General features: G+C 36.6%; 1 protein-coding gene across 1 annotated transcript; it reads left to right on the top strand.

The window, feature by feature from the left end:
- Positions 1-7632: 7632 nt before the first annotated feature.
- On the top strand, positions 7633-16704 carry LOC128983247 (uncharacterized). Its single transcript, XM_054402481.1, has 2 exons — positions 7633-7768; positions 16294-16704. The coding sequence occupies exon 2, from the start codon at positions 16303-16305 to the stop codon at positions 16594-16596; it is 294 nt and encodes a 97-aa protein (XP_054258456.1). The 5' UTR covers positions 7633-7768; positions 16294-16302; the 3' UTR covers positions 16597-16704.
- Positions 16705-18800: the final 2096 nt, after the last annotated feature.

The raw sequence follows: 18800 nt of genomic DNA, 5'->3' as shown, positions 1-18800 counted from the left end.
TTGAATACCTGCTTCCTACTACCGTAAAAAATGAAACTACTAGGGATTTGGATTTTTTTCAAATACATCTCATACAATTTTTAGATACATGAATTACAGCCAAAAAACTTCAACATCTTGTGCCATCGTCGACGTCTTGGCTTGTTTTAGCTTTTAGTACGGTCGTGTCATCTGCGTATTGATAATCTCCCCATTTTGGATCATTTTACATTACATACTGCAGGAAATCTGTCTCTAAAGTGGTCCCTGGTGGACACATTCGAATTTGTGATATTATTTCATCGACTTCTATTCAATGACTTGTTCGGAACTCCACGATTGTCGTGTCTCTCACTGCTGCAACAGTGCTCACCGATTTTCCATTCAAAATACACGTCATTTACTTTTCTTTCCGTTTAGACACAAACAAACGGTTTAATCTCGTTGTTATTTGTTAAAATAAATTATAGCTGCTTTAAAGCTAAGGGGCTTTGTAGGTTAAAATTGCACAGAGATTATAAAACAACATATCTCGCAGGCGACGACGTTTTAATCTTTTGTTACCAGTACAGAACAGGGCATTACATCCCTGACATGGTGTGTAGACTAATGAGGGCGTGGGAAGTGACTGGTGACGGTGTCACTTGCGTAGTCGCAACCCTGCATCATTGATACGGTCATCGATTATCTCATTGTTGTATCTCTTGATCACTCATCGACGTCACGCGACTCTACTGTCAAACAATAATGTCAGCTTCAGGTCTGCAGGTGCTTGCTTCTCCAACCACCCGCCCACTTACGTTGGACAAATTGTTTGCCAGTATTGTTACCTATTTAAATAATAAATGCCGAATAGTTCTGTTTACATCATGCTGACGGAAATGCATTTGAATCGTTTATTGCAGAAACCCCAAAGCCAAAAGTTTTCTATGTGTGATTTCTGCACCAAACGATGTATTTCAATTTGTACATCATTGATATACTAACAAGTCAAAATCGAAAAAAATCGAATATGGGGTTTCTGCAATAAACTATTAATTTAGAAGAGAACACATCAACAATGCAAACACATTTCAAATTAAATACAAATTAGATTTTCGGTCCGATTTAAACAAATACATTATTGACGTTGATAGAAAACAATAATTATAATAGTTTAATAAGAGAAAAATATTGTAGTTGATACTTTATGAACAACTAAGTGAAGTAGCTACATATCGGTATCGGATACCAGGGCTACAGATATACATATCTGTAGCCCTGATCGCATACGAGGTGAAAACCGCCTTATATCCTGAGGAGTGTGTTCAGTCATGGAAATCCAATAATTTGACATGAAACTAAGTATCGTAAATATCAGAGTACAATGTGTAATGCCTTAAAAAGAAAATTTTCCATTAACAGCGACAACATATCTGGTTCTTGTTCTAATTATAAGTTCATATGTATATGTTTACAAAAAATGTAAATTCTATGATGTATCTAAAACGAACTGAAGATATTTCTGAAATGTGAGTTGGACACAAGTCAAATGTTAGAATATGACGTAGCCAAGAAAAGTCACATTTTTAAGGAGTAAGAGCGTTTAATTTGTACAGAATATAAATGGGTAAGTACAGTTAATAGAGTTGGAAGCCCCCGAGCCATCCACAATATAATTGAATTCTTTACAGACATATACGGATCCATACTAGCTTATTTTACTGGTTTCAGTACTTGTGTTGTACAAGTGTTGTAGGGACCTGCGAGATCATAGGACAAGTTTATTGCCAAATTGATGAACAGTGTGATTGCTACAGGAGGGGTCGAAGGGTAATGTTGTCGTTCATAATGCACATGTAGGGGTAAGGGTGGGAAGGAAGGTTACTGTTGAGTGTATTACATGTGATTATAACTAGAACACGGCCGGTGCAGGGTCGATAGCTCCCACGGCCGCGACCTGTTGGCTTGCGACTTACGACAAAAACTAACTTACCAATACTGTACTTGTGAACACTGTTTAGCTAACGGGCTTATAATGAAGGATAAAAGGGTAAAAAAGGATCAAACACAGGCAACAAAAACAAAAACGTTGTCAATTTTTTACTAGGTTGTAAACTGTACATAGCATCAATAGAAAGAACAATAAATAGCATACCGACGACACAAGCTATCCCTTAAGGTATAACTACAAAATAAATGCCAGCATTAATGGATATTAATGAATAATTATGAAATGATTAAAGGTTATCACAACCAGAGTATAGATTGGCTAGAGAGGCCTGGAGAGTACTAGGGCCAACATTGTATGATTATAATAAACTAGACACTTATATTGCGCAATTTACCCATGATGAGGAGAGTCACGTAAATTTGGAAGCAACCAACAGGTTTCTAGACTGGAGAGTTTTACATTATAGTAGTAGCCAATACACATTGATTTCACTGAACTATCCAACTTCTTTAAAGGATATGCTTTACTTGGCTTTACTGAACTAAACCTATTTACATAATATATTGAAAATAACGTGATTTATTCCTCGTTTAGCATTACGTTATGTTTGTTCTTTGTCTGCTTCACGGGTCTGTAAATGCAATACGCAATTTGCATTTATTATGAAAAATTTATTAGCATAAATTTGGCAATAAAAGTTATGGTTACTGTAATAACAGTTACAAACTAAGCAGCAATGATACTAAAAAATCTGTTAATACAGTACTATAGCATCATAATTGAATAATAACATGGTTACCAACAATTAATATACAGCCTCTCTCTTTTTCTTTAAGACAACCAATTTCATTATGAGCTTACTACACCTAACCCTTTGACGTCTTTTATATACTTTGTGATGAATTGTATAGCGGGAAGGGAGATAACTACAAATAATTTAACAGTATTCAGTTTTTATTGTAAAAACCTTGTCCTAAGCTGATATAATGTACACGGTGCTTGAATGTCAAGCAGTTATGGTGGAGAGTGTAGAGTGGTGAGTGACTAGCCCCAGGCGCCACCGATGGAGCCACCGACCCCGCGGTCCCTCTGGCCGTTGTTGGGACCTCCGTAGGTCCTCTCCCAGTGTCCGTGGACCTCGGCCTTGACCTTGCCGTCCTTGGTCACGTCCCATTGCTGGTTGCCCTCAGCTCGCACCACGGTTCCACCACTCTTGGTCTGGTCCGTCTTGACCACCCAGCCGCCGTCCGAACCGGGGTTCTGTTGTTGTTGGGGACGGGCCGAGGTTGTGGCCAACAGAACCACAACAACCACCATCAAACTCAATAACAACTTCATGTTCAAATCCTGCAAACACAATACAAAATGTATTACTACGAAGTTTACGCAACAGATAAACCAGTCCAACCACCAAACATAAAGTGTTTGGTGTCTGTAAGAATTTCTAAACGTAGTGACATTTTTGCGATACTGGACACCAAGCAAAAATAAACCGTATCCGCAATCTGACAAATAATTTATCCTATTAGCTTGTCAAAAACAGCCCTTATTTGGCAAGCGGTGTGAGAAAGGATGGTATGGGTAAAATCACCAAAAATGAAAAACTCCTCAAGATTAATTTTGACAGTAATGGGGGTTGTTCCATTCTGTTTAAATTCCTAAAATAACCATAAAATACTAAACTTATATGATTATTGGTCAACAATTTTTTTCTAAATTTTATGGGTAAATAACAAAAGTTTCAATAACTTTTGGACCGTAATTTTGTACAGTAGGGGTTTTACAGTTTTTTTTATTCGAAAGGTATAACATACTAAATTTTCATCAAAATTGTTCAAGATGTTTATTTTTCTGTTATTTTATAGTCTTTTATGGAAAAATCACTATAAAATTTAATATTTCACAGAAATAAAAATCAATTCCTGGGGATACCATAGATTAGTGCCCACAAAATTTCATTAAAATTGGACGTCTTGTAGACCGGTACACAAGACACTAAACTAATTTATTTCATCCAGATAGCAAACAATTGTAAAAATGTGGTATGTTAAAAGTTTAATGCTACTGTTATAAACAATAAAAAAACATGACATAATTTTTAACAATATAGGCTAAGCTAAAAACATATCTTTTGAAATGTAGTGAATACTCTTGTAATCGTATTAAGAGTTTCATACAATTGATTGTACCGTCAAAAATGTCTTTACCTAGGGCTAAGGACTCCTTTTAGGAAACCTGTATAACATTTTCCTCTTCATGCAGTTAGATGAACAAATTATAGTTACAACTAATGTTTTCAAGTTTGAAAGAAATATTTGTTTCTTGTCAGTACGCAAATCTGTGTCTTGTGGACGTAGGAGGGACTGGTACAGACTATTCCACCAACTTAGTTAACAACAATCAATGGGTATGTTAGTATTCTTATCACCGTTAGCCAATCGAGTTACAGCTAGTTTCAATGAAAAAAAAACATCAACAAACTTCATACCGGCAACGTATGAAACTACTTCAATCTCTTGAATGAGAACTCTCTAATAAATCATATTCCAGTGTAGCGTTTTACTTCTAAACAAAATGTAAAAATAAAACTCTCATTATCATTTGTTTAAAAATAAATTTAAAAAAATCAATTTGAACATATATTTAATTTGCATATACTTCATCCCAATTGAGACAGTGCCAGTTTCCCGTGTATTAAAACAAGAATCAAGCCTAAATACAGTGAGATAGGTCTCATAGTTCGTCTAAATTGAAGTGAAACAGGCTGTACTTTTTGAACTATTTATCTGGAAATGTACGAGATAAAAACAACATAAAAGTTGACTTACCGTTGCTGGTAGTAGCTAGTAGGTGTAGATATAAAGTCAATGCTAGTAGTCAGTAGAGCAGCTGATGCCAGAAGTTGACTGATGCTGATTCAGTCTCAGCTTGGTGTATATATACGGCGGAGTTCCCGGCCTCTGTACTGTACACACCAGTAGCTACGTCACCGGGCTAGCTGCTGCTGCACCGCCCAAGCTACGTCACACAATAATCAGTTACATTTGATCCAAGATAGCAAACGTTTTGTAAAGTTGTGCTTATAGTTGTCTGTGAAATTCATTCAATGAGCTGCAGGCAAAGAGGCTTGACTAAAATAAAAACATTTTGGTAAACAATCTTTGTCTCAATGATTAATATCAAGTAATTACTTTTATTGCTACACTACGGCGTGTTCTTAGATTCTTTTGGATTTATTAACTCTAAATATAGCTGGGTAATATAGTTGGGTTCGGAAAGTAAGTTGGTATAGCCTACTTTTAAAAATAAGTTTATCTTTTTAAACTTAATAGTACAGTTGAAGTATTTAGTAACACTCATCAGCACTACTTAAATACATCGTACCTAGAAGATTTAGGATAGGTTACTTAAGCAATTGAAAACCCCTTATAATTTAATTGAAAGCAAATAATCGTTTTAAATTAAGTGGTCATTTTTGTTTGGTTTCTAAAATGAACGTAATGGAAGTGTAACTATTTCATACAGCAGATATTCGCTTTTCGTTGCAAAGGTCGGGTAGGCCTAATAGCAGCCAATGTAATGTAGCTTAATGTAAAACTACAATCATTGTGTAAAGATAATCTTGATGACTGTTTATATTATACCATAACCATAACGAAATGTCGCCCACTAACTGATGGATTGAGCAAAAACAGTTTTTTTAGTTCGATAAAAGGAAAATATATAAACGATAGCTAGAGGATGGAGGATTAAAGCATTCCCACTGGTAATGATTATTTAATGATTAAGTTAAAATTATTCAATGTATTCGCTGTGCTCCTTGCACCTAGTTCTATGTCCACCTGGAAAGGACCCCATGACGCCATTACCCTTAATAAAAACAACAGCATGTTTCTATAAATGCTATCAACATTATTCGAGAGTCAATTATCCTTTGAGATATAAGTAATACACAAGTCAGTTTGGTTTTAGTAAAGAGAAAATTACTGAAAGTGTAATTTAACTCTGATATAGGGGTTTTCAATGAAGTACAATAAGGTTTCTGGTATAGTTAAAGCTTCAGTCAATAGAGCAAGGAGGACGATCAATTTGTTATGCTTCAATATTTGCTAGAGTAAACTATATAGAACAGAAATACTGTATTAGACTGATTTTGTGGGTTTTTGTTTGAGTGGTTGCTGGTAACGTTGCATGTATTATTTACTCATGCCATGCCTTGCAACGCAGAAGATATGCTTTCTATCCCCTCAGCTGGAGTCAGAGGAGGCTATGGTCGAGGACTATACAACTTGCTAACTACATTTCTTCCCTGAAATAAAATAGTCCGTATAAAAAGATGTTTGAGTTACTTAGATAAAATTTTGTTTTGTGAATCATCGCGTCACATTGTACACTTCTTTACTATGAACTCGCACCCCACAGGGTCATTGTATTTAAATTTGCAAATACTGTATTTCAGTAATTTTTCTTTGAATTTATTATTGAGCTGGCTAAGTAATGCTAATTGCAGGATAATACTACTTAACAGTAACAGAAAAATGATGTAGACTTTCGTTTCGTAAACTATTAATTTATAGAATTGTAGCAGAAGGACGAAAATACAGTAAATCAAAAGGGTCAATGTGTAACTTATATGTGTATGTTCAACTCTCGCTCAGTGAATGATATGTCAAAAATAGTCACTTTAGGACCAAGTGATAAATAATATACAGCTTACGAAATTCAAACTACAATTAAACACTCGCTTGGGTGGATTAGGAGACTAAATCATTATAATATTTTCTTGGACGTCTTTTTTGTAGTTTTGAGCCATGTAGTATTTTGAAGCCACCTTAATATACTTAGAAGAAATATAAACTAACTATAGTTTTGAACTAATTAAAAATTTTGAAACATTAAAAACGTATGTTCATAGACAAATGGAATTACTTAATTCTATTTGTCTATGGTATGTTTTATTAGAAAATAATTTTGTTAATTTATTTAGTATTATCAGAATTATCTGAACATTATGCATTATGCATTATGTTCAGGACGTAACCTACTTGAATACAGCAAAGCAAAACTAGCTTGTGTAACAAAATGCTAATTATTTTCTTTTTTCACATTTATATATTTTACTATCACACCATTTATCTACATGTTACGAAAACCATTTAGATCAGTCTAATAATAACTACAGTACTATCAGTTATAAGGTTAACCACAACATCTGTAGTATAGAGCAATATTTATGCCTTAACAGATCACTTTCAAACGAATTGAAAAATAGCTTCATAGCTACAGTATTGGTTTGTAACCTATTGGAAAATTAATAGTTTGGTTCTGTTAAGCACATTTTATTCATACTTTACTAATATTTAAAAGAGTGTGTTTCATTAGATCAAATTCTCATTCAGTCTAGAGAAAAATAATATCACTAATGTCCTGTCAAAAATAATAATATTCATCGTTGCATTTACCGTTGTCGAAAGACTTATTCGACCCAAAGGCCAAACATGAAGTGCGTACCGAAAAAATGTTGTCTTCGTATATGGCTTTGATCTAACAGAGAAGACAACAATATATTTACGAGGTCAGTGCTACGGGCAGCGTCCCGCCTGGCATGATCAGCTGATTATGACGTCACACGTTGGCACAGGTCCAGCAGCTGTTATCTCAGCTGACGAGATGAGGAAAGTAGCAGAACGTGTATTTGCACCGCTGTACTGTACAGACACTAATTCTTCGTACTCTGGGGTTCCCACTGCCCCACTACATGTACCGGAGTGGCCCATGTGAGTATATATTATGTCTTCCACAGCGGGGTAACATCATCAGCTTCACAGCATCCGCAGCGACGACTACAGCACCAAGGTGAGACAATGTTCTGTTGTTTATGAGTATTTTTAACTTCTGTTTTGATTTTTAGGTTAACTGTATGCAGTTAACCTAATACTAATACTAATACTGAATAATGTTGTTCATTGATGGGAGTTTGTGGGCTATGGCCCACAACAATTTAGAGTTTTTGTAAGATTACAGATAGAACAAAAATATCATGGTTAATAGACATTAAAAACTTACTAAATTCATGTTAGATTGTGTGTATGATACACCTACTAGAATACCAGTATGGTTCTAAATAATAAGACTAAATAATAAGGGTAAATAATAAGACATATAGCATATAGCTTAAAAACTGATTGATTGTAAGATGGCTTGGAGGGCTAAAGTAGGTAGTTTTAAACGCATTCCCGAAAACACGATACGAGTGGTTTATATTACAGTAAATTTTACTACTAAGTAAGCTGTATTTAGTTGACATTTTTAAGAATAATGCTATCAAAGAATGGTGGAAATCTGCTTTTTGTAAATAAAGCAACAAAAATTATTAAAAACGTATCTGGAAAAGATTGCATTTATAATCGTCTATGCCTGTTTGCACCGTATGTTTTATCTCGTTGAGCAAATACAATTTACAATGCTAAATATTCATTACCCGGCCAATCTGATTCAGTAAATCCTTTATTTATTGAAACATTGTCAATCAACATACAGTTTAGAAATTCATTTGTCCAAGTTCTACTTGTTATTAAAATGGATTTAATAGAGGGTTTAACAAATGTGTTTTCCTACAGTTACCTAACAATGTACATGTTCTCTCACTGATTTGAGAAAGCAAAGTGGCCAATTCGCTCATCAGTGAGACAATGTTAACATTGTCTCACTCTAATTACTTTGTCTCACTCCAGATTTTCAACGTGAAGGCACGAAATAGTGAGCGCGTAACATGCAGACAACGCCGTATGCGCGCGAAATACGTTGGCAGCACTGGCTGTAAATCAGCTGGTCAGCTGTTGTACTGTTGTATTTGTCACTTCACATTAAATGTTATATTAAAAGTTCACTTCTGTGTAAAAATAGGTTATGTTTATTCACCAATTTATTTGTTTTATGGTAACTGTAGGAAAATTATAATGTGCAACTCGAGTTCAAAGTACAATTGCCTCACTCGAGAAACCATTCCTCACTCGCCTACGGCTCGTGAGTAAGGATTTCTCTCGAGTGAGTCAATTGCTCACTTTTCTCACTAGTTGCACAAATAACTATTCACTCTACGGTAATTTTGTTTTTTGTTGCATTGTCCAAGAAATTTCTTTTTTGTTGAGTTTTGAAATTATAAAAAGGTATACCCTTTAGGATCGCTGAAAGACATTTCAATTCAATATTTTCTTTTTAACAAACCACACCGCTATAAAGTTGGTTTATCATGTTATCACCTTTACTCCAATAAAACGTTAAAATGTCTTATTATAACATATTTAGTGCGTGGAACAAGCAACATATTACATAGTAATCTTTCACTTCCGGAGACCAGCACCATACTTTGGGAATCGACTAAATACATCTAAAAGAGTGAAAATCAGCCGGGAGGCAAGCTTTAAAATAATTACGTCACGGACAGTGACATCATCAAAATGGCCGCTCAGCCGATTATAAGAATGCCGCATATCTCGGCAACCGCGTAACCGATTTTGACGTATGACATCTTATTTGAAAGGTCTAATCATTGTCTATAAAAAAGGTAATTACACTTATAGCGATTAAACCAACGGTTTCTTTGTATTTTGTAAGAAATTAATTTTTTACCCCCCACAAAATGGGTTTTTTGGATTTTTCATTTGGAAAAATTAAAATAATCAAAATTTACTTTCCACCCATGAATTCAGCTTAAAAAAATGAACAATTTAGTATTTTTAATCATCATTCTATGTGTATTTGTTACCGAGATATTGAAAGTGGTAAACTCAGAACACTGTTTCCCATGTTATTCTTATGGAAAAAATAAAATTCTATATTTCGGTTATTTTTTAACATATCTTAATAAAACTCGGTATGTGGCTTCACCTAGTTGATCTACTTGATAATGACTATTAAATAATTATATTTTACATTTACATGGCAGCAGACCTGCGTACTCATTTTCCGAGTTTTTAGTATTTTGTAAAATTTTTTCTTAAATATTTGAAATGTTGATGTATCTAAATTAAGGGTAATAATAATATGAAGTAAAATTAGTAAGTATTTATTGTTAACATATATTTCATTCATATATACACAGCTAACTATGTGTCCATTCTTGTACAATGACCTTCGCAAGTACATAACAGAGTGCAACGAAGTCCCATTTTCACACAGCGGCACTTTGTACATCGTTCCTTACACTTACATGAAACGAGTTCTTGGCAGTGTACACTAACGTCTGGAATCGTTGTCCAGAGAGGTGTGAACTTGGTGCCATCATCTGATTTCCAGCCCCACTGACATGGATCGATTACTGTTGGGCTTTTTGTTAAGCAGTTTCTCCAAACGTTACATTGAAGCATCGAACGTTTTAAATGCTGCAATAGCGCATCCGCCGTTGGTGGTATATGTTCTATGGTTCTATTCATTTGAGTAAAAAGTATTCTGCGTGCGTGGTTTACATGTTCTGCAGTACATGCAGGGTGGTACATTGAAACCACAAAACGTTCAACTAAGGAAAATTCAATACTGTCAGTCGTAACACTTGTTGCTGAAATATTTGAAAACTCTTTGAAGGCTACATCAACATCACGAAATGCCATCCATGTTTTCCAAGCAATTTTTTTCCCAACGCCAGAAAACGATGACACCGTATCACAACCTGTGAATGAGTGGAAGAATGGTATAAGCTCGGACATACCACTGGGAAGCTTTGAATGTAATTCATGAATAGGCACATACTGTAAATGCTTTCCTGTTCCATATTCAATCCATAGTTCTTCAGCTTGTGTAATGTAGGGAAATGCAAATAAAGCTATGCAAACTACATCAGAATCTACAGTTTTAATAGTTATTTGGTTGTGTCCATGCATAGCAGCATCATTTGCATGTAAAAGAAGTCGGGCATCTGCTTCCTCATGCAAAGATGGAGAAATTGATTGAACACTCTCTTGACCGGTTGATGATAGTACTTTATCTTTCAAAGTGCAAAATATTTGTTTGCCAGGGCTGTCAATTGCAACGATACTGTTTGCCAGCATACTAAACAATTCTTCCTTGTTGCTGTCTTCAGACAAAAATTGTTTAAAATTGCGTGGTATCTTTACTCCAGGTTTGACCGCTATACGATTACCACTTCCTCTGGACTGGCGAGTTTGGGACTTTAAACTTCCTTTTCTGTATTGGTCAAACACCAGGTCCAATCTACTGACAGTCTCTAACCTTCGACTTATATAAGGTATTACAACAGAGTCAATGTACTGCTGAAATGTAATTGCAGACCCAGGTGTCAACATGTGAATGAGGGCAGCTCCGTCGATTATTAGGACAGACACATTTGGTGTTTGGGCCATAGCTTCGCTTGATAAACAGCAAGTTTTTTTAACACAGGATACAATATCAGATTTACATGAAGGGAGTCGAAGCTCACCGGACTCAGAAATAGATGGGGGAAACGTACTATTTTCATGAGAAAAAAACTCTTCCACATTTCCTTGTCTAACTTGGCTTGCAACGTAAAGTCGGCAAAATACATTGGAATCCTTTCTCAAATGTGCTACCTGATTTTTTTCTTTTGACTTAAGGGGAACTTTTTTCTTAGAGAACAATACAAGATTGTTCCGTTTTATTACATCATGAATAGATGTTTTTCTACAAACTATACGATCATTTACGTAGGTGGCATATTGTTCTTGTCCTGTGACGTGGGCTTCAAGGACAGATTTTGCAGCTATATCGCTCATGACTACTTTACTGCTGTTAACGGTTGTAAGGTATTTCTCATCAAATGGATTACCATTCTCCTGGTACACTTGAACTAAATCACAAGTATTTTGTTGAAAGCGAATCTTAAATGATTCCTTATCTTCGTGGTGTTTGCCTGACTCCAAAGAAGGCTTTTCATCCAAGTTGTTGATTTCTTCAAAGTCATTGTTCATACGTGAAATTTCTGGGCCAGCAGTCATCCACTTTAGAAGTGCATCTTTGTTGCTCAGTAGGGATAGTTTTTTACCGTCAAGTTTCACAAGTTTGTTGTTTTGCTCATGAATTTGATCGTGAGACAAGCATGAGAAGTTGCGCAGTGTTTTACAGCCTACAAAGTTTCCATTTAAAAATTCTCTATACACTGTCGGGTGAAGCTCTGGTAAATTCCATAGACTGTGTATGAAAATTGGCAACCATCTAGCGTAGTTTACACGGTCAAGTGCAAACATCCAAGGGCATATATTTTCAAGCACTGAAATGAAATCTTGAAAGTTTCCCTGACGGATGCTGCGAACAAAAACTAAAAGAAGACCTTCTAATTGCATAGTTGTTAGCCAGTATTTGAACTGAACAGATTCTTGCTGCATCCGGTTACACCAATCAGTTTTATTTTCTGTTAATGAAGTTTCATTGCTATCGTATGCTTGCTGCAAAAGAATATTAAGGGATGCATAGCTCACTTCATGAGCATACCGACTTCTTTTAACGTGAGATGCGTTGAGGATGCCCTCAGCCCTTCCTGAAGTTGTAACATTGGCTTCTATGAGATTTTCAGTCCAACCAGAGCCTTCTAGCCATGAACCAATCATAGAAATTATGGCCATCTCAATGTGAAGTCCGCCTAACATTACAAACATTTTGTCTTCTCCGTACAAATCAGGATACCTCCACTGAATTTGCTTTGCGATCGCATATACTGGTTGGTCTGCCGTGATAACTGGAATTTGATCTGAGTTTATATTTTTCAACAAAGTTATAACAATGTTCATAGAATGACGAACCATAGCTGGTGAGTTGATGTCTTCTTTTAGGAGTGGAAGTAGAGTTGATGTGCACTTTGATTTGTTGATATAAGCATTTTCTTCCTTACGAGAGTGAAATACAGCCCATGGTAGAATGTTCTCTTCAGCATTGGATGTAACCTGATCCACCCATTCTTTTGTTTCTTCAAAAACATTGAAGTTGGAATTACCATACGAGTCATTTATCACGGGTAAAGGGTTGTCACAGCTACATTTAGCGGTTGGTATAACTGATGTGTACCACTGAGGTAGAGAAATCTTACTGTTGTGTACATTGTTATTTAACGATTTCATCACGTTTTTCTTGTGGTGGTCTGAGGGATATTGTATTAGCGATATGCTTGTACCGTGAAATGAGTCGAGTGACTGATTAGAGGATGTATTGTGGTCTATGTTGTCTATCGCCGCACATGTAAATACATCTTGTGTAATATTGGGCGGCACAACAGTGTCCTTATTCTGATTGTAATACTCGCATACACTAGCGGCAACAGAATGCTCTACTTGTTGAACTCTCTTATAGGATACGCTCAAGCCAAGTTGATACATTTTGTTAACGATCTTTTCCCCCCCTGTATGATTGTGAATCATTAGCCCTAAATATAAGGGTAGAGGAGTTTCTTGGTCTATGTTATGACGTGTGAACTTAGCATCGGATTGTCGTTTTCTTTTTATGCTATTAAATCTAACCAATTGTGCAATAGTCACAGCTGCAAGAGGCAACTTCTCTTGTTTCTCAAACGATGCTTCTTCTCTAGTTATTGGTTTTCCAGTAGAAATGCCTTCTAATACCATTCTAAAAAACATTATTGATTTCTTAGACACACAGTTTACACTTGTAAATGGTTCTGTAAAAGAACCGTCAAACTTAGGGTACTCAGCAAACATATCTTCACGAAGAATATTTGCAGCACGCGAAAGACACATTCCATCACTTAAAGAATTGAAATTACAAGCATCAAATATGGCATTATGTACATCTCCTTCAAAGGTAAGAAAAATGTCTCGACCAACTCTGTCTTCGCGAAGACCCGGTACAAAAGCAATCAGTTGATCTTTTAGTCGAGTGCTATTTACCACAAAATCGGTGAAACCCAATTGTTCAAGCCGTTCATCAACAAGCTTCACACGATTTGCCAACCGGAAAACTGGGACTGTATCATTGTAGACGTACATGTCTTGCAAGTAAGTTACTAGTTCATTTACAACCGAGCCAAATGCAGTTTTTGAAGGATCGCTATTTACATTACACTGTGACCTGCTCTTACTTCGAACTTTATTTAATAAACTTTTGTAACAAGACTTGTGGTATTTTGCTCCTAAAGCAATAAAATCTGTTGAGTACAGCTTTGAAAGAAGTTTTTGGTCCTCAATTTGCTGCGCATATGCTAATATATTTGGTCCAATGCCAAGTGTTGATGCAGACACAAGTTTTTCCTTGTGATCATTAAGCTCGCAAAATATACAGGTGGATTTAATATCAAATGGAGTGCAACTTGATCTAGTCTTGAAATAGTTCTTGCCTTCAACTGAATTATTTTCGGGATTTTTCTGGGGCAGAATCTCATCCAAGCATGTAATATCAAGGCGTGGCTTTTTTCTCAGTCTTTCGATCATGCGCCTGTTATATTTGCTTCTGCATGTTTTATGATACTTGGCACTATTTTGAACAATGGCATGATGAATATTTTCCTGCTGTAAGTGAGATGGGAGGGTTTCATATTTTGCATACTCATTCAAATGTTCACTAAGTGATTTATATCCACTTTCTGCTGGTGAAATTAGAGCCTCTTTGTTTTTAATTTGGCATAGGATGCACTTTTCCCATGATATAGTCGGTGTTACAAGGCTTGCATCAAGCAATACAAACTTCCGTTTCTCTTTTTTGGACATGCCCACTTTGGTTGTATTATATTAAAGATCATTAATAAAATTTGTTGAAAGGAAATAACAGAGACGTCAAGCCGTATTCTATACTAATTATAAAGATTATATAAACAGTCTAATTCTATGTTTAAGTGAAGAATCCACTGTCCAAAGCCTGAAATGCTAAAATATTCTTCAGGTAACCACAGAAAAATTCATTACTATGTTTTCATCAAAAGATTCTTACCCAAAAATAAAATTACTATGAATACAGTACTATCTTCTTCAGGTTACCACAAAAAATATCGAAGAAATCTAAACAATCTACAACTATGTTTTAAAAAGCAAAAAACACATCTGTCCCTAAATTTAAATTACTAGAACAATCTAAACTCAAATAAGACAAAAACAAACATGTTATTATCACGTTTCTTGGTCAACAATGGACAAATGACCCTACCAGCTGTTAGGTCTTGTTAACCATCAAAGGTCTCTTGGGTGATCAGTCTGACCAACCCAGGAAAAAAATATTTCCAAAAATAAAATTACTGATATTTATAAAAAACCCCATTGCAGTAGACCTGCATACTCGGCGAATTTCAAATTTTTCTATAATTAATGAAAATGAAGCCTAACGTTAAGTTTTGTCAACATATGTTCATATATAATCATGCATAAATATTCGCCTTACGAATTGAATGGAAAATGAGTACGCAGGTCTGCTGCCATGTAAATGTAAAATATAATTATTTAATAGTCATTATCAAGTAGATCAACTTGGTGAAGCCACATACCGAGTTTTATTAAGATATGTTAAAAAATAACCGAAATATAGAATTTTATTTTTTCCATAAGAATAACATGGGAAACAGTGTTCTGAGTTTACCACTTTCAATATCTCGGTAACAAATACACATAGAATGATGATTAAAAATACTAAATTGTTCATTTTTTTAAGCTGAATTCATGGGTGGAAAGTAAATTTTGATTATTTTAATTTTTCCAAATGAAAAATCCAAAAAACCCATTTTGTGGGGGGTAAAAAATTAATTTCTTACAAAATACAAAGAAACCGTTGGTTTAATCGCTATAAGTGTAATTACCTTTTTTATAGACAATGATTAGACCTTTCAAATAAGATGTCATACGTCAAAATCGGTTACGCGGTTGCCGAGATATGCGGCATTCTTATAATCGGCTGAGCGGCCATTTTGATGATGTCACTGTCCGTGACGTAATTATTTTAAAGCTTGCCTCCCGGCTGATTTTCACTCTTTTAGATGTATTTAGTCGATTCCCAAAGTATGGTGCTGGTCTCCGGAAGTGAAAGATTTTTACACTTGTTCCACGCACTATAATACTGTACCTCCAAATAACCTAATCAGAAATTAAAAATACATCAGTCATTGTCAAACCGTGATAACCTTTTAGTTCAGTTGTTGTAATTTTGTAAACAAGTCTGATTTGTATATAACTAACCACTTGACATCGCTGCTTCACCTCGTGAGAAGGTTATTTAGACTCATCTGAGAGTAATAATCTGATAGTTTACTTTATTTACAAATAATCGTATTTTACACCAAGAGTGTGAACTAGATTTTTGCTTGGTTGCCGGTTTTGACAAAAAGGTACTACATTCAGGAATTGTTTAACAGCCACCAAACTCTTTTTCTTTATCTAATTCGTAACTAAGTAGTAATAAATTATGTATTTTGTTTGCAGGATTTGAACATGAAGTTGTTATTGAGTTTGATGGTGGTTGTTGTGGTTCTGTTGGCCACAACCTCGGCCCGTCCCCAACAACAACAGAACCCCGGTTCGGACGGCGGCTGGGTGGTCAAGACGGACCAGACCAAGAGTGGTGGAACCGTGGTGCGAGCTGAGGGCAACCAGCAATGGGACGTGACCAAGGACGGCAAGGTCAAGGCCGAGGTCCACGGACACTGGGAGAGGACCTACGGAGGTCCCAACAACGGCCAGAGGGACCGCGGGGTCGGTGGCTCCATCGGTGGCGCCTGGGGCTAGTCACCCACCACTCTCCACTCTCCACCATAACTGCTTGACATTCAAGCACCGTGTACATTATATCAGCTTAGGACAAGGTTTTTACAATAAAAACTGAATACTGTTTTACATGTTTGTAGTAACATTCTTCTTACCTGTAACTATTGATTTCTTAGAAGGGGGAAGAATTTCAACCTTATGTGTATTTATGTGGTGACACCATCGAAGTATACTTCGATGGGTGACACAAGTCATCAACGTTTCTTTTATAAAAAAATATAGTAGTATTTTCAAATTTTCGTACTCGATAATCTGCAGGTAAGTCCAGAAAAAAGACATCAATTAGCCAAGATAAAGGTATTGCGCACCTAGATGGTGTCCCCATCTTATTTTACAATGATAATTGCATCTGTGATGTTACTTGAGACTTGAGGCTCACAAGATAACTAGGTACGCCACTGCACGATGGATGTAAGCCAAGATAGGAATATTGCATCTCCTGGGTCTAGGGTAACTGTTTATGTGCATGATCACCCTGTGATTTTACTTGAGACTTGAGGCTCACAAGATAACTAGGTACGCCACTGCACGATAGATGTAAGCCAGGATAGGAATATTGCATCTCCTGGGTCTAGGGTAACTGTTTATGTGCATGATCACCCTGTGATGTTACTTGAGACTTGAGGCTCACAAGATAACTAGGTACGCCACTGCACGACAGATGTAAGCCAATAGAGGCATATTGCATCTCCTGGGTCTAGGGTAACTGTTTATGTGCATGATCACCCTGTGATGTTACTTGAGACTTGAGGCTCACAAGATAACTAGGTACGCCACTGCACGACAGATGTAAGCCAATAGAGGCATATTGCATCTCCTGGGTCTAGGGTAACTGTTTATGTGCATGATCACCCTGTGATGTTACTCGAGACTTGAGGCTCACAAGATAACTAGGTACGCCACTGCACGATGGATGTAAGCCAAGATAGGAATATTGCATCTCCTGGGTCTAGGGTAACTGTTTATGTGCATGATCACCCTGTGATTTTACTTGAGACTTGAGGCTCACAAGATAACTAGGTACGCCACTGCACGATAGATGTAAGCCAAGATAGGAATATTGCATCTCCTGGGTCTAGGGTAACTGTTTATGTGCATGATCACCCTGTGATTTTACTTGAGACTTGAGGCTCACAAGATAACTAGGTACGCCACTGCACGACAGATGTAAGCCAATAGAGGCATATTGCATCTCCTGGGTCTAGGGTAACTGTTTATGTGCATGATCACCCTGTGATGTTACTTGAGACTTGAGGCTCACAAGATAACTAGGTACGCCACTGCACGACAGATGTAAGTCAAGATAGGAATATTGCATCTCCTGGGTCTAGGGTAACTGTTTGTGTGCATGATCACCCTGTGATGTTACTTGAGACTTGAGGCTCACAAGATAACTAGGTACGCCACTGCACGACAGATGTAAGTCAAGATAGGAATATTGCATCTCCTTGGTCTAGAGTAACTGTTTGTGTGCATGGTCACCCTGTGATGTTACTTGAGACTTGAGGCTCACAAGATAACTAGGTACGCCACTGCACGACAGATGTAAGTCAAGATAGGAATATTGCATCTCCTTGGTCTAGAGTAACTGTTTGTGTGCATGGTCACCCTGTGATGTTACTTGAGACTTGAGGCTCACAAGATAACTAGGTACGCCACTGCACGATGGATGTAAGCCAAGATAGGAATATTGCATCTCCTGGGTCTAGGGTAACTGTTTATGTGCATGATCTCCCTGTGATTTTACTTGAGACTTGAGGCTCACAAGATAACTAGGTACGCCACTGCACGATAGATGTAAGCCAAGATAGGAATATTGCATCTCCTGGGTCTAGGGTAACTGTTTATGTGCATGATCACCCTGTGATTTTACTTGAGACTTGAGGCTCACAAGATAACTAGGTACGCCACTGCACGACAGATGTAAGCCAATAGAGGCATATTGCATCTCCTGGGTCTAGGGTAACTGTTTATGTGCATGATCACCCTGTGATGTTACTTGAGACTTGAGGCTCACAAGATAACTAGGTACGCCACTGCACGACAGATGTAAGTCAAGATAGGAATATTGCATCTCCTGGGTCTAGGGTAACTGTTTGTGTGCATGATCACCCTGTGATGTTACTTGAGACTTGAGGCTCACAAGATAACTAGGTACGCCACTG

The sequence above is a fragment of the Macrosteles quadrilineatus genome, unplaced genomic scaffold (assembly GCF_028750875.1).
Source record: "Macrosteles quadrilineatus isolate MER2022 unplaced genomic scaffold, UCM_ALF_1.0 Scaffold_1__1_contigs__length_201487025, whole genome shotgun sequence".
Lineage (NCBI taxonomy): Eukaryota > Metazoa > Arthropoda > Insecta > Hemiptera > Cicadellidae > Macrosteles > Macrosteles quadrilineatus.
Note: the sequence above shows the minus strand (reverse complement) of the source record. Positions and strands in the feature narration are given on the sequence as shown.

Bases quoted from the DNA above. Each gene is read 5' to 3' on its own strand.
- LOC128983247 (XM_054402481.1), top strand. From the start codon at position 16,303: ATGAAGTTGTTATTGAGTTTGATGGTGGTTGTTGTGGTTCTGTTGGCC.